The sequence below is a fragment of the Balaenoptera musculus genome, chromosome 15 (assembly GCF_009873245.2).
Source record: "Balaenoptera musculus isolate JJ_BM4_2016_0621 chromosome 15, mBalMus1.pri.v3, whole genome shotgun sequence".
In the NCBI taxonomy this organism is placed as follows: domain Eukaryota; kingdom Metazoa; phylum Chordata; class Mammalia; order Artiodactyla; family Balaenopteridae; genus Balaenoptera; species Balaenoptera musculus.
This window is the reverse complement of record NC_045799.1, coordinates 17,688,156-17,704,373: the sequence shown is the minus strand read 5'-3', so window position 1 is coordinate 17,704,373 and position 16,218 is coordinate 17,688,156. Positions and strand designations below refer to the sequence as shown.

The window sequence follows — 16,218 nt, the reverse complement described above, 5'->3', positions numbered from 1 at the left end:
ACTTTCTCACCTCTGGCACCTTCCTCGGGAAGGACTCCATAGCACTGGCCCCTTATTCCAGGCAGTCCCACAGTTATTAAAAAGAACTGCCTTCCAGAACTGCAGAGAGCACTTTTACACAGAAGGTGGGAAAGGACAAAGATGGCAGTTAAGCATCACAAATGACACCATGACCACCTAGAATGCCACATCAAGAGGGATTCTGAGGCCATGTCAGAGTTCAATGGAAGAGTGTACCCTGATCGATTGTGGATGCCTATCATAGGGATGGCATTAGGGAAGAGTGGGAGCACACACATACCCCATATTCACCTCCGTTTGTTAAGAAATAAGCAAATGGAGACTTAAATTCTAAAATAAGGAGGAAAATATGATCACCACTTCTAACTCTGGGTTTATAGATTTCTATCTGAATTTGTATATATTGTTCTACTCTGCTCCCTTAGATCCATTCCTATTGAACAGAGAGAGCTATTATTTTGAGCACAGTTCTGCAATCAATGGAAGGCATGTGACTGGCTCTGATTGTTACTGACAAACCTATTGAGAAGGAAAAGGAAAGCAGAAGTTCGAACATTGCTAACCAGCTCTTTAAAAAGATCCAGGTCCCTCTTACCCTATGCTAAAAATTGTGTCTTACATTCTGGGAAGATCAATCAACATACCCCAAAATAGAATGATTAGAAAGTAAAATATGGCCTATATGCTCAGGGGAGCAGAGAGCCATTAAATGGGATAGTTAAGTAGATTATATTGAAACTGGAAAATGTTTGACATAGTGAAAACCCAAGTTTTGCAGCGTGGTCATAATCATGCAAAAGATGTCACTGCATAAGGGCTAGAAAAAAAATAAACCCTTGTGAAAATGGTTGGTCTGTGAGGGAGTGGGATTGGGGGTGACTTTCCACCCCCCATCTTTCTAACACCATGTACTGTTGTTGTAATGTCACTAACATTAACAAAGAATAAATTCCCTTTAAAAATCAAGAAATCATAAGGAATTAGATATTTCAATATCTATTGTAGCTGTTGCCTTAACCTTGATTCAAGTTTGGAATAGTTTTATTCATTAAACAAATACCTACTGAGTACCTACTTTATGCCAGGTACTGTTTAAGGTACCTGAGATGCAACTGTTAAAAATAGGATCCCTGGGGCTTCCCTGGTGGTGCAGTGGTTGAGAATCCGCCTGCCAATGCAGGGGACACGGGTTCAAGACCTGGTCTGGGAGGATCCCACATGCCGCGGAGCAACTGGGCCTGTGAGCCACAACTGCTGAGCCTGCGCGTCTGGAGCCTGTGCTCTGCAACAAGAGAGGCCGCGATGGTGAGAGGCCCGCGCACCGCGATGAGGAGTGGCCCCCACTCGCCGCAACTGGAGAAAGCCCTCGCACAGAAACGAAGACCCAACACAGCCAAAAATAAAATAAATAAATAAATAAATAAATAAATAAATAAATAAATAAATAAATAAATTTAAAAAAAAAAAAAAAAAATAGGATCCCTAACCTTGACAAGTTTACCATTATCAGCTGAGTTCTATGAGTGTAATGTAAACTCATTGGTCATTGGAACCTCATGTGGCCTATTATAAATTATTATAGGCCTTAGGGCATAATCTTACAATTTTACATGGTCATGTCAGGTCATATTTGTAGGCTAACTGATGCAAACTGACTCATAACTATCACTGTACTCCTACCATCAAAGGAAACCTCTCCAATCTTCATTCATTTATATAGATATAGATATAGATATAGATATAGACATAGACACAGACATAGATAGACATATTTCGCCTGCTGTTTTCCAGGCAGTGAGTAAGGCACTGGGTTCTCCAGTGGTGAGTAATATATATGTGGATCCTGCCTTCATGGCGCTTACAATATAGGGAGATACATTTATAATTAAATACACGATAACTATGAATTGTGACACATGTTATTCAGGAAATGGCAGCAGTGATAGAGAATAATGGAGAGCGGGTAGAGTCCTGCTTTAACACTGTTAGGCAGGGCCTCTCTGAGGAAAGCATACTCGCTGATCCCTGTAGTATGAGAATGAGTTGGCTATTGCAAGGAGGTGGAAGAGCTTTCTGTCAACGAAGAACTCCACGTGCAATGAGCCTGAGGCAGGAGGGAGCTTGACTTGTTGGAGGATGTTAAAGAAGGCCAGTGAGACCAGACTAAAGAGGAAAAGAGAATCCAAGGTGCAAGGTCTTTGAGACCTAAGTTAGCAATTGGGATTTAATGTGAAATGCATTATCTCTACAGGTAATGTAATAAAATTTTGGAAGACAGTAACAAAAACTTACATAAATATAAAGAGATTTAAGACTGTAAAGATGTAAATTACCCACCATGTTGTTTCATATATTCCATGTAATTCTAATCAAAACTACAACAGGGGCTGTCATTAAATTGGATAACTAAATTCTAAAATGAAAGAGCCAAGGGCAAGAATATCCAAGATATTTCTAAAGAAGAATGAGGAGGATGGACGAGCTCTGTTAGAGATCAGGATTAACTGTGAAGCTCTAATAACTCTGACTGAGTGTGGTTGTTATAGATGGTGGCCACTGGAACAGAAAGCTCAGAAACAGATGAATGCATATAAGTAACTTCGGCATATGTCAGATACGGCCTGGTAGAACAAGGAAAAGGAGGGCTATTATTAAAAGGACCTGGGGAAAGTATTTATCCACAGAGGAAAAAATGAATTTTGCACCTCATCTCACACCATACACAAAAATTAACTGTGGATAAACAAAGGACTTATATTTAGAAAACAAAACTATACAGTTTTTAGTAGAAATATAAGGAATCATCCTTCTCACCTTGGTTTGGGGAATAGTTACTTAAGGACACAGAATGTGCTAATTAGATAAGCGAAGACTGATAAAATTGACTACATTATAATTAAGGGCTTCTGTTATCAAAAGATACCTTACAGGAAGTAAAAATGGCAAGTTATACACATAACTGACAAAATAGTATAAAAAGTATATAAAGAAAGACTACATATCAATAAGATCAGGGCAGATAATCTAGTAGAGAATGGGCAAAATACATGAATATACCTCCCACAAAAAGTAAATACAAATGAGTAGCAAATATTTGAAAAGATATTCAACCTTGTTAATGACTGAGGGAATACGAAGCAAGACAACAAAAAGATGCCATTTTATACCTATTTAACTGGTCAAAATTAAGAATCTTGACCAGACCAATACTGGAGAGGATTTGGAATCGTAGAAGCTCTTATACATTGCTGACATGAGGGTAAATCGTTGACACTAGTTTGGAAAATAATTCCGCTTTCTTTTTGTAAAGTTGAACATTAATTTACCATATGACTTAGTCTCTGGATATAAACTCAAAAGAAAATCTTGCACATATGCAACAGGAGATATGTACAAGGATGCTCGTATCTCCACAGTTGATAAGGGCAACATCCTAGAAGTAACCCTGATGCCCATCAAGGGCTTATGAATAAATGTGTGGTACTATCTGCACACAATGGAATATTATACAGCAGTCAAGGTGAGCATGCTGTAGTCGCAATCATCAAAAGGATGACTGTTGGCAACATAATATGGGATAAAAATGCTAAAAGATTATATACAACGGAAAATCCTTTATTGAAGTTAAAGGACTAACAAAACAAAATAATATGCCTTTAAGGAACGTATATGAATAGTAAAGCTATATGAAATACAAAGGAATTGTATATAACATTCAGGTTAGTGGGAGGAGTCAGTAGGTTGGGGTGGGAGGAGTTTGTAAGTCTATAAGATACTGTCAAAGTTCTGGTTGTCTCGGTAGCTGGTGTGTAATTGCAAAATGAAATAATGAATAAATACAAAAAGGGGTCATGCACAGACCAATGAGGAAAGTATTTCATGAAACAAAGAGTAAGATTAATTCAATTGTGGACACCTGAGTGGTAGGTCAAAGTAGGAAGGATCCTTTGAATCTAACTGGTCCAATTCTCCTAGGTCAGAGATATAGAGACCAAGGACCAGGTAGGAAAAGGGACTCACTCAAATATACTACTTGGCTATGGCAAGCTAAAAGTCGACCTTAAATTTCCTAATAGCATAATTCACTATTTGACTTGCAATGATACACGTATGCTAAAACAATGCATAAAATAAAAGGGACACCAAGAAAGCAAAGCAAAGCAATGGTGATTTTTATGACATATATTTTGAAGGGCTCTGAAAAAGACCTGATATGCATGAATGCATGCATTGAGTCCATAATGATACAGGCCAACGTCCCATATTTGGGTGTAAAGTTTAAGGAACTACTACTCTTCTCTTGGTGAAGAATGAAGAAAAAGTAGCCAAAGAAGAGGATCAGAGTGAGGGGAAGAAATCCACCTGTCATCTTCTGAGACCCATGAAAGGATAATCTCTGAATCATAAATTTGAATTCCAGCCTCCAGAGACTTCAGGATGAAGGCTCCAAATGCCCTGATGATAGATGAACACTCACAACCCCCCTTCATTTTTTAGTCCCAAACAAACAGCTGTTCTGACCAAAACAGAAAGGAAAGAGCCAGCCAGTTAAAAGCGCCAAATCCATGCCACACTGCCCTGTCCAAGTGGAAATCCAACAGGAGTAATAAGGTAAAACAACTGAGATGAAAAGAGAACAACTTCTGATGTTTAAAGAGACACTTGGCAGCTTAAACACCGCCTTTGGGCATAGTTTATTGAGAGGACCAGGTAGCCAAAGAGAGGGTTCCATCAGTAGGCACGTGGCTGTGTGTACAGGCCACTCCTCACAAAGTCCTCCAGGTGCACAGTGCATCAAAACGCAGTTTCCCTCCCACGTAAGGAACGTGAAGGAGAGTCCGGCTGGCCAAATGCAGAGCTACCCTTTCATTTGCCTCCCTCCACTCTCTTAGGACAACTGTAAATGCACAGGATTAAATTTAACCTGCAGGGTTTTTTTTAAATTCAAAATTTTCCTTTAGCCAAAGCTCTGGAGAGGAATTACGGCAGAAGTTCCTGAGCAACAGCTGGGAGCCCATCAAGGCATTCCTATGACACGGATAGGAAGTGACCTGGAGTTTCTCCAGGCAAGGAGAAAACAGACATAGCCCTGTGCCTCTGAAATCTACTATAGTTAACTCTCCAAAAAAAGTAGAGCAATTCCAAGGATGCAATGGAGACTATGGGTACAGCCCCAGGGTAGAGGCTTCACACGCACATGTGAACAAACAAATACATATGTGCATACACGTGCCATGTTACAGCTACATACACTCACAAACCTGCATGCTTATAAACACATACACCAAGACAAATATACTGATCCACGTGTGCTCACTGTGGGAGTATTTTCCATGCAGTAACTTCTACTGCTTTCTCACAGCTAAGTTGAATGACTAATGTTTATTGTGAAAACGTTTTTATTGCCAGGAGAACATGATTTGCTGTTCTTTAGGTAACAAGTGCTATGCATCTGTTGATTCCTACTGTCACATTACCTGGCTCTATCACAAATATCTGCGTTGGAATAAAAAAAAAGAAAAAAAAGAAAAAAAAGAAACACCCCGAGGCAAATATATAGGCATTCTTGGTATGCTAAAAGTGGATGACAGGCAGCTCTAATGGTCCCACTTATATAAATGCAACTTACTCACATCAGAACGCAACTTCCTTTCCTTCCAGACTCAGAGTGCCAGAAATCATTCCTTTCAACCCAGAGCTGTTTCTACTGAAACACCTGTCAACCAGCCTGTCAGCCCAGCAGACCTGTATATAGCATCTACCCAGGGATCCCTGCATTTTTCAAGTCTCTGGAAGAGGAACATCCTATGGAGGTTGCATAATGGGCTGAGGGTTAGGAAAAATGGCTCCTTGACATCCCAGGGCTCTGACTTTTAAGACTTAGGGAAAGCCTCTGGGCAAATCTATGAAGCTTTGTGTGTGCGTATGCCTTTTTTTAAATCTCACAAATAAACAACAGAACTAACTTCTACTGTAAAAGGAGAGGGGAAAGTATTTGTAAGGTAAAGTCTATGGTGGATTCTGCTGTCAGAGCTGCAAGATGCCATTCATGAAATGCAAAGGGATATTGACGGACTGATCCGGCCTTGTGTGTCTTCAATTATTCCACAAACTGTTTGTTTAGCAAACTTGAGGGAAAAAAAAGCCAATGCTTCTTGAATTTGAGCCTTAACATAATTAGTGCCTAGCATCTGCATATGCATGACTTTGAGCTGGCTATAGTGTAACATCAGACAATGTTGTATTCCAGAGGAGTGAAAATGAAGGCAGGGTAAAGCCAGAGTCATGACTGTGTTTATTTAGCAGGTGTTTAGCTAGGATAACATATCAGAGTGGATTGACTGGATTCATGTTATGTAATGCTTCTTCCCAACCTTGGATGTACACTAAAATTTCCCAAAGCACTTAAAAAAGACAAAAAAAACTCCACATGGATAGAACTTCCCCTCCAGAGATTCTGATTGATTTGGAACACAATGATGCCTAAACATTCAGTCATCCATCCATCCATCTATTTATGTATCCACCTACCTATGTTTTTATGATAAGTTTTGGGGCTCTCAAGGTATGATTCTAATTTTCAGCCAGGCTTGAGAACCACTAAACTTGTTAGACAAAATTTCACCATTACCCCTTATTAAGATAAAGTACAAATCTACACACTCATATAAGGAATATTTATTGAGCACATATGATGTGCAAACTTTTCTTTTAGGTCCTGAGGACACACTAAAAAGCAAAAATAAATATGGCCAGTGTCGGTTCAAGATCAGTTCTCCAGCAGGCTGGAGAACCAGGGAAGAGCTAGTTTCACAGTGCAGTTCTGAAGGTCGTCTGTGGGCAGAATTCCGTCTTGCTCAGGGGAGCTCAGTCTTTTGTTCTATTCTGAGCTTCAACTCAGAGGGCCTCCATAGTGAGGCCCACCCACACTATGGAGGGCAATCTGCTTTACTCAAAGTCCACTGGCTTAAATGTTAATCTCATCCAAAAACACCATCACAGAAACCTCCAGAATAATGTTTGACCTTGTATCTGGGCACCGTGGCCCAGCCAAGTTGACACATAAAATAACCATCACATGGCCCATACCCTTATGGGGCTAAAAGTCCGGCAGGAGACTAGATGATGCTACAGCACACAAACAAAATAAGTGCAGATTGTAAAAATGGTATGAGAGAAATAAGCAAATTGCTGGATAAAATGGACAGTCCAGGGAAAAAGCCTCTTGGAGGTGAAGAATAGGAAGGGACCAGACCCAAGAAACATAAAGTAAAAAGTGTTATAGGCAGAAGGGACAGCATTCACAAAGTCACATGGGCTGCAAAGAACTGGATGAGCTGGAGCAAGTGTTAGAAAGCCAGAGGGGCTGGTGCACAGAAAACAGTGGGAAGAGAGGCAGGAGATGAAGTTAGAGGGGCCAGATCATCCGAGGCTCTAAAGTTGAGATGAAGCCAAAGCAGGGAAGTAACAGGACTGAATTTACTTTTGAAGATGCTCTGTCTGGCTGCAATGTGGGGAAGTGGAATAGGGGAAGTGTGGATGGGGGATCGGCAGGGAGGTTCTGAAGTGGTCCAGCCATCAGATTCGTGCTCAGAACACAGTGGTGGTGGAGGTGGTGTCGTATGACCTGGCCTGGATGGAACTTTCTAGAGTATTTGATGTGTGGCAGGTGGGAGGAATGGATGATTCCCATGCTTATGGCTTAAACGATTCAAAAGAAATAAGAGCCTTTTTCCTAGTTACCAGCCTGGTTCATGTTACACCCACTAGCCGCCTGCATTATGCAAATTGTACATCATAATTAATGTAGATCCAGCTTGAATTATGCAAATTCTTGCTTTGGGCTGTGCTAGTCACTTCCTGCCTCTACTACCTCCTGCCCAGCAAGGACCACATCCCATCCTCCCTACTGACCCTCTGTGGACTGGAGCCATAAGCCTGTCTGGGGCAAGCGAGCCCTGAGAGGCCATTACAGCCAAGCCAAGAGAAAGGAGGAGAATGAACATCCAAAAGGAGGCAGCAGCTCCCCCGGGCCTTTCTCTGAGAGCCTGCTCTGAGCTCATCACGCAGCTGGCCCCTCTCTCCATCAGTGCTTGTCTGCACCGGTCCTGCGCAGAACTCCTCTCCGGCTCAGAACACATGCCTGGGCTTCCTGCAATGCACTCTGATGGAATGCTGATTCCTGAGGCCCATGCTTTTGGTTCAGATCAAATGCAACCGTCTGTATGCTGGAAAAATATTGACGACCCTCCAACCTATCCTGCCTTTTAAAGGGGCTTCTGCACAGAAATGCCACCTTGTTTTCCTGAGGCGAAGTCTGTGTTTTATTTAACTCTGAATGCCAGGCACCTAGAATAGCTTGCAGGATAAATGTCAATCAACTCTAGCATAATCAAGACACCCATTCCTGCCTCATTAGGGTCCTCTCATTCCCTTTAAGCTTCTCAGATTTATACACTGTAATTAGAAACTTGGTGATTTTGACTGCTAAACATAAAGGCTTATTGGGAAGCTTCACATGTCTGAATTTTAAATATTTTCACACGTCGTTAATCCAGTTGCCAGTGTAACATCTTCTGGCCCAATTCCCTCACACTGTGTGATATTTATTTTTGGACAGAGATGAGAACAATTAATTGAATTGAAACACATATTGATTATTGTTTTTCATGAACTCTGAACAGCTTGTCTCTGAATGATTTTACTGAGGAGTTTTTAGGCAACTGTTTGACTGGATTGTTTCCCCTGTGACCGCATTCTGGCTGTGCGTGCCTGTCTGCAGTTGCCTGGTCTGCTTTTAGGGAGTCCTGTTGTTCACAAGAGCAGAGTCAGAGTGGAAGGGGCCACGCCAACCCTCTTCACGTACAGGCCCTGATTGGGGCACCCTGATATCCCATCAAACCCAAGCAGGGCTCCAGAAGAGTCTATGCAAAGAGCATGCTTTCCACATCCCTGGTGCAAATCCTCAGCTCTCTGGACCCCATGTGAGCAGAGATATCCCTCAGTTCATGTAGCAGCCACATTATTCATCCAAGGACTGCAGTGTCTGCATCAAGCAGAGCTTTCCAGAGTCACATTAGGACATTTTAGGGTGTGTCCTACACCAGTGCTTCTCCCATGTTCATGTGCATGTGAGTCACCTTGTTAGAACACAGACTCTGATGCAGTGGGTATGAGCTGGGGCCCGAGATGCTGCATGTTTGACCTGCTCCCAGGTGACGCTGATCTGCTGGTGCATAGGCACGAGGCCTTTGACGTGACCTCTCTTCATGCACTGTCGTCTGTCACCCTGCTGGGGAAGTGACCACAGAAGTGCACCCTGCATCTCCACTAAAATACAAATTCCCGAAGATCTGAGGCCACGGGCTATGCATCCTGACGTGTCCTGCTGCAGCAGAGGCGAGGCTGGCTTCAGCGGGCTCTGATGAGCATTCTGAGCTCCCCCTTCAGTGGGCAGGGAGAGAGGTCGTGGCTGTTGGAGAATCAGGCCGTTTCACAGCCCTGGGGTGGCATCAGGGTAGGGGGCTAGACTCCCAGCCCTTAGGGATGGGAGGCCAGAATCTAAGTCCATGGTTCCAGGGAGCTCTTCAAGATAAGAACTCCTGACTGAAAGGAAGGTGTCAAAGTCCAGAAAGAGGTAGCAAGGAAGAAGCAGATGTGACAAAGTTTTCACCTCTTCCACCTGGATGCAAGGGCTTCCAACAAATAGTTGAGCCCTCATTGCAGTATCATAGATGAGTTAAATGTCCTTGCCTCCTGGCACATTTTCCAGGTGTCCCTGAGATGCTTCTGTGCTCACAGCCACCAGCCACGCAACAGCCAGATGATTTTTCAAGAATGTAAATATGATTCCTTCACTCCTCTGCTTAAAATCCTCCTAGGGTGTTCTGTTCCTCTCAGGAGAAAGCGCGAACTCTAGAAGCCTTGCATAACCTGACTCCGCCCACCCACTCCCCACATGGCCTCATCATCGTCCTCTGTGCTCACGAGGCTTCAGTCACTCTGACCTCCTTCCTACTTGTCAAACAGGCCAGAGTCATTCCTACTGCAGGGCCTTTACACTAGCTGTTTTCCTTCAAGTGTCATCACTGCTTTGCCTTTGAAGTCCCTGGCCATAGGCAAGGTTTCAACAGCAGAGTAAATCCAAAATGAGGTGTAAAACTCTGGTTCTGTGGGATTGGCGTGGATTTACTTTTCCTTTGATTTTTACCCAGTAGAAGCCTGGAACAGTCCGACACCTTCATATTACAAAGAGGCGACTGAAGCCCAGAGACTGAATGGGACATAACCAAAGCCATTCCGATATTGGAGGGCAGAACTGTCCAAGGGTGGGCCCACAGGTTATGACTTGGACCCACGGGGAAGGGAATTTAATCTTAACATATGACATGCTACTTAGGCCTGCTGTGTTTAACAATTTTTACAATATTTACAAAGTTATAACTCTTCTTCACTCCCTCCTATTTGGCTTTTGACTTTGCTGAGTCCAAGGTTGTACATAGGAAGGCACAGACAATCCTGGATTTCTCTTCCATTTGTGTTGTCTGATTTTTCCTTGCCACAAAATGTACTTTCTGAGATCAGAAGAGGGTGATTTGTAATTTATGGATTTCTCTCTAGAAATTATAACCAGAACCTAATTTAAAAAACCAAATTGGTTTCATCTAATTAAATTTGGAAATTGCCTCATAAACACATGTTCTGTTATAAATGTCTTTAAAAGCAAGGTCTCCTGCTCACTACCTGAGGCAGGATTGGGTTGAGCCCAGCGTGGGGGAGACTCCCCATCCTGCTGAAACCTTCTGAAGAATAGTGCAGTCTAGAGCAGTGCTTCTCAAACTTTAATGCCCATGTGAATCACCCATGGATCTTGGGAAAATGGAGACTCTGATTCAGGAAGTCTGGTGGGGTCCGAGATGCTGTACTTCTAACCAGCTCCCAGGTAAAGCCAACGTTGCTGGTCCATGGACCACACTGAATAAGGGGCAAGACACCTGCACTTGAATTCAGGACCCATGAGTTGCATAACCTTGGTCTTTACATTTCACCTCTCCAAGTCTCAGTGGCCTCATTTTTATGTAATGGTAAGAGCTAATATTTTTCAATGCTATTTCTAAATGTCAAACACAGTACTAAACATATATTTATATTTATTAATAAATATAAATGAGCAGTCTCTTAATGTACCCAAGGTTACACTGCAAGGAAGTGGCAGAGCTGGGATTCAGATCTAGGCTGCCTGACCTCAAAAGTCAACATTCTTACCTTCTGAGGCCTCACTGGTTGGTGACACACATGGTCACAGCCCTGTTTATGGTCAAAATATAAGGCCTAAGCCCATGACCTCCTTAGGTCCCTTCACAGCGTCATCCAAGAAGTTTGGCATATTCCCAAAAGGTAACCTCAAATGCTCAAACAAGTCAGACAGCGGCCGCCTTCTGGCTCTGGTTCTCTGTATTACAGCCCAAGGAGCAGCCAAGAAACTACCTGAAGGTGTCTCACCACAGCTGTTTCCAGTAGAGTCCCTCATGTGAATGCCAATATCCCAGCAACTGGTCTTTGAATATCCACAAGGCACTGGGTTCACAGAGAAGTGAGAAGAAAGGTGCGATGTCCTAATCTGTGTGCACCTTTGTGCCTAGAGTTCCAGACAGCGTACCATCTACGAGTCCACCTTTGGAACAGAGCAGGACCCTATGGGGCCTCCTCAAGACAGAACCACCCCCCATGTCCTCCGCCTGCCTCTTGTCTGGAGAAAAACTTTAGCCAAAGAATAAATTTAAAGGGAGGAAATGCAGAAACAAATGAAAGCAGTCAAATAAAGTAGTAATAGTTTAGCCATTAAGCAAAGTCAAAGACCTTTAGTTCTTCCTCAAGGGCTACAGATAATATTCTGAGCCACATTCTTTGAGCTATCTTGCAGATACTGAAACTCTCACCAGGTGGAAGAAGTTAACTGCACGATGACCAGACTATAGCCATGACATAAGCTGCTCCATCTGACACCATTCCAAGAACTAACCTCAAGGAAATGGGAACAAACTGACCCCGGAACTGAAGATTAACTGTACTTAAAACAATCACTATGATGCTGATCAGACCACCCTATGACCAATTCCAAGATGACTGTCAGAGCTCACTGCGCTTTGCTGCACTTAACCCCCTCCCTCCGCCTATACATCCCTGAAACTCCCCTTTAAAAGCTCTTGCCCTCTGATTGGCAGTGGGGAGTTGGCTTTTGGACATGAGTCTGCCTTCTCCCCAGGTTGCTAGCTTCCTGAATAGAGCAAACTTTCCTTTCCAACCAATGTCTGTCTCTCAAGTATTGGCTTTCGAGCAGCAGACAGCCAAACGTGAGTTCAGCAGCACCTTCAGGGAGCTACTGCTCAGTGTGTCTGACTCACAGTTATGTCTGCACTCTTGTTCTCCCTCCATCTATTTCTTTCTTCTTACTGTGGAATCACAATCAAGGGTTTCCTAGCCCAGTGCAGTGCATAATCCTATTAGAGCAAGAGGGATACTGCTCCTGTGGAAGAAATCTGTGTAGCGATATGACTCTACCTGCAACATGGCCTAGACCAGTGGTTTCCAAAGGCAGGTAGGTACAAGAACCAGGGTCTTTTCACGCCAGAGCTGTCCTCAATTCAAGGCAAAATGAGGAAAAACGAAGGAGAATGTCATGATTTACCCATAAAGCTAAATTTATTCAATTTAAAGGACTGCCTTTTATTCTGAGATTATGTCCTTTCTATATTTTTGAAATTGTCTCTTATGAAACAATGTTAATAAAAGATGGTAAAGTACTCTATGTTGGTTCCCCCAAACCATTTGAAATGTTACCGGCCTGTGAATTCCAAAAGTCTTCAACATCCGGCATTGAGAGCCATTTAGATAACAACACCAAGCAACTTAACACCTTAAGTCCTGGGTCCTTTCCCTCTGCTTTACAAAGGGCAGGTGGGTAGATGTCTATCTCATCTGTGTGTATGTGAGTGTGTATGTGAGTGTGTATGATCGCAGCCGGTGCTTTACAAAGAACAGTGTGTAGCTTTTAAATGACTGGGTTTTGTTTCAGTTGAGTTTCCAGTCCCTCTCTTCCCTAATAAGGTTTTGAATGGGTCCCAGGCAAGGTCTATCAGTATGAGTACCTCCTCTCCTTTAGCAGCAACCCTGGGAAGGATGCTTCTCCCAAGCCCATGTTCCAAGATGGAGATGTTAGACAGCTCTGCCTCTGAGGAACGCTGGATGGAGTGAGATAAGGTGTTTCCTGAAGGTGTTTTCTCCAGCACCCTGTACATGATAAGACAGTTTTCTCTTCCCTCAGCTCTGAGGTCCGTCCAGGTCTCTCTAGCGAATTTGTATCCATCAGATTTACCCTGAATATTTCTCCCTCATCAATACTCCTTGACTTTCCTCCCCAGAGCTCATCCTCCCTTATGGCGGGGATATTCTTCCCCAAGCTCTCTCTCAACAGGTGTACCTTTCTGCATGAGCACTGAGAGTCTTTAGTCCCTCCATGAGCCTATAGTGTATTTCAGCCTGGGATGCTTATCACCTTTCCCCACCTCAGACTCCCTAGAGAAACCCTGAAGCAACGATTAACCTCCCCCATCTTACAGATGAGAAAACTGAGGCTTGAAGAGAGGAAGAACCTGCTAAAGGTCACTTGAGATGGTGGTAGGACTACTAGGGTACCAGACTCCATCCTTCCAGCTTCAGTTTCCATGCCCTTTCTCTGCATTGCTGCGTTTTCTTATTATAATCTGTATCCACAATCTTGTGGTGTCTCAGAACACAAGGGGTGGGAAGAAAGTCAATCTCGCCCATATCCCAATATTAGCATTTACCTATATCAGCCTTATTGAAGTTTTACTGTTTGTTTGCTTTTGCTCTGCAATGAGCTTCTATACCATTTATTCTAATTTTGAAAGTTTTCAGTGAAGCCACATTGTGTTGGCTTGATGGGAGCATTCCTGTCCAAGGACATTCTGCTCCATCTCTGATATAAGACCCTGCTACTCCTGGGAGAAGGGCTTTCAACACCATCACCTTGGCTCTGTGGCCAAGGCATCACCATATGCCTTAGCCACAGAGCAACGTTAAAGCTCAAGAATCATGTACCCCCAGTTAGAGAATGACATTGGGATCCTTCTGGAAGCCCAGGGACTGATATGGGTACCATGAGAATCATGTGAGTGTTGTGATTTTCCAGAGGAACTGCAAGCACTGTTTGCCAGGCCTGGGTCTGCTCAGCTGTGCCAGGACTACCTGACTCCTTGAGTCCTAATGCCTTTGCTGAAGAGATCAATAATCCTTTCAATGCCCAATTTTCTTTGTCACTAGGGCTAGCAAGACAGCTCAATTGATGCCCCTGTGTTTTTTTCCCACTGTATTATCAGAAACCTTCCAGTAAGTTGTGTCTCACTCACCTTTGTGCCCTTGATGGAGCTCTGCACACAGTAGGTATTTGCCAACTTCAGGCTGAAGTAAACTGAATAAAGCCAAGCCAAGTGATACAGTCAAAGGGGCCTCCTTACCTCGTAGAGCGTGATGACCCCGTTGGTCTCATTGGGAGGTTTCCACTGGATGTAGATCTTCTCCTCAAAGGGACCCCCTTGGATGGACTCTAGAGGAACAGCTCCTGGAACTACAGAAGGAAAAAATTAGGAACTTGATGTCACCTCCCATCTCATTTCTCCAGCCTCATTGAGCTAGAACAGGAGTCAGCAAAATTATCCAGCAAAATTAAAGGGTCAGATAATAAATATTTTAGGCTTTGTGGGCCATACAGTCCCTGTTATAACTACTCAACTTTGGCACCTGTAGCACAAAAACATCCATAGACAATCCACAAATAAAGGGGCGTGTCTGTGTTCCAAAAAAACTTTATTTCTAGAAACAGGCAAGGGCTGGAGTTGACCCATGGGCCATAGTTGGCTAACCAGTTTTCTGGAAGGCTGATGACTTTTCATCTGCAGGCTCTGCGCAAGTTTATTCTGGAACTAAAACTGACCAGGGTAAAGAGGACATCTGTAGGTCCCAGCCCTGCCAGCAGCAGGATTCTGGAATTAGACTCTCGCCTTAGGCTTGGTATTTGAGCAATGCAACGTGAATGTCACTATCATTTTCCCAAACCTGTCAAGCTTTCCCCAGCTACAGGAAGTGCTTCCATAGTTTCCTAATCCCTGAATCTACCAGGAACTATGTGCCTTGAAACTTCAGTCTAATTAGAGGGCAGCTCATTTGTCTCGCTGCTGAGTCTCCGATGCCTGACACATGGTAGATGCATAATAACCATTTGCTGGTTGGACAAATAGATGAGTCAATGACCTATGCCAGCATTTTGCCCTAATGAGCAAAACCTTTCCTGGGCTGTTTCTGTACCCAGATAAGTCCTCCTGCCAGCATCCTCCTGCTGAATTCCACCATCATTATGACAGTCTGGAAGATGCTGAACCATAAAATAATGATTCCCCCAACTTCCCGTTATAACCCCCTAGAGGATCATGAATTCATGTAAATCATTACAGAATCTATTTATATTTTGGCATTATAAAAGCAGGTATTTTTACTAAGTGCTTACTCTGTGATCAGAATTCTACATACATTATTTCATTTAAGCTACAAAACAGCTCTGCCCAGTATGTATTATCTCCTTTCTGCTGATAAGGGAACTGAGGCTAAGAGAATTAAATAACTTGCTCAAGGTCATATGGCTCTTAAGTTGCAAAGAGGGAAGTGAACACCTGTCTGTGAGCTTCAAAGCATATACTCTTAATCATCATGCTATGCCTCTCTAGATATAGCCACGGCCATATGTTGCAATCAGTTCCCTATTGTTAAATTAAAATATATTTAGTTTTTCTCATTACGGACATGATACACAGAATTTGTTGAATATTAAGAATCTACAAAAAAAAGATTTTTTAAAAAAGAAAAGAACAAAATCACTCATAATCCCTGTAACTGGAGATACTTTTCCAGTATTTTCACATGACTATGCATATACATATTTTATTTTTAAAAATTAAACTCCTACTGTGCATATTTTGTTGTGACCTTCTATTATCGCTAAACAGATAACAGTTTTCAAAAAATCCTTAAATGTTCTTTGGGGTCATGCATTTTAATGGCTACTTAGAGCAGGATATGCCCCATTATAGTCACCAATCCTTTATTATTGGGCATTAAAGTTGG

General features: G+C 42.8%; 1 protein-coding gene across 11 annotated transcripts in view; it reads right to left on the bottom strand.

Annotated features, from left to right (window-relative positions):
• PTPRT (protein tyrosine phosphatase receptor type T) overlaps nt 1-16,218 on the bottom strand; it is a 1,089,879-nt gene that overhangs the window by 376,598 nt on the left and 697,063 nt on the right. For all 11 annotated transcript variants that reach the window (XM_036826097.1, XM_036826100.1, XM_036826103.1 and 8 more), the window contains exon 9: nt 14,559-14,668. In XM_036826097.1, the coding sequence (XP_036681992.1) occupies nt 14,559-14,668 (110 nt within the window). The remainder of the gene's footprint in view (nt 1-14,558; nt 14,669-16,218) is intronic.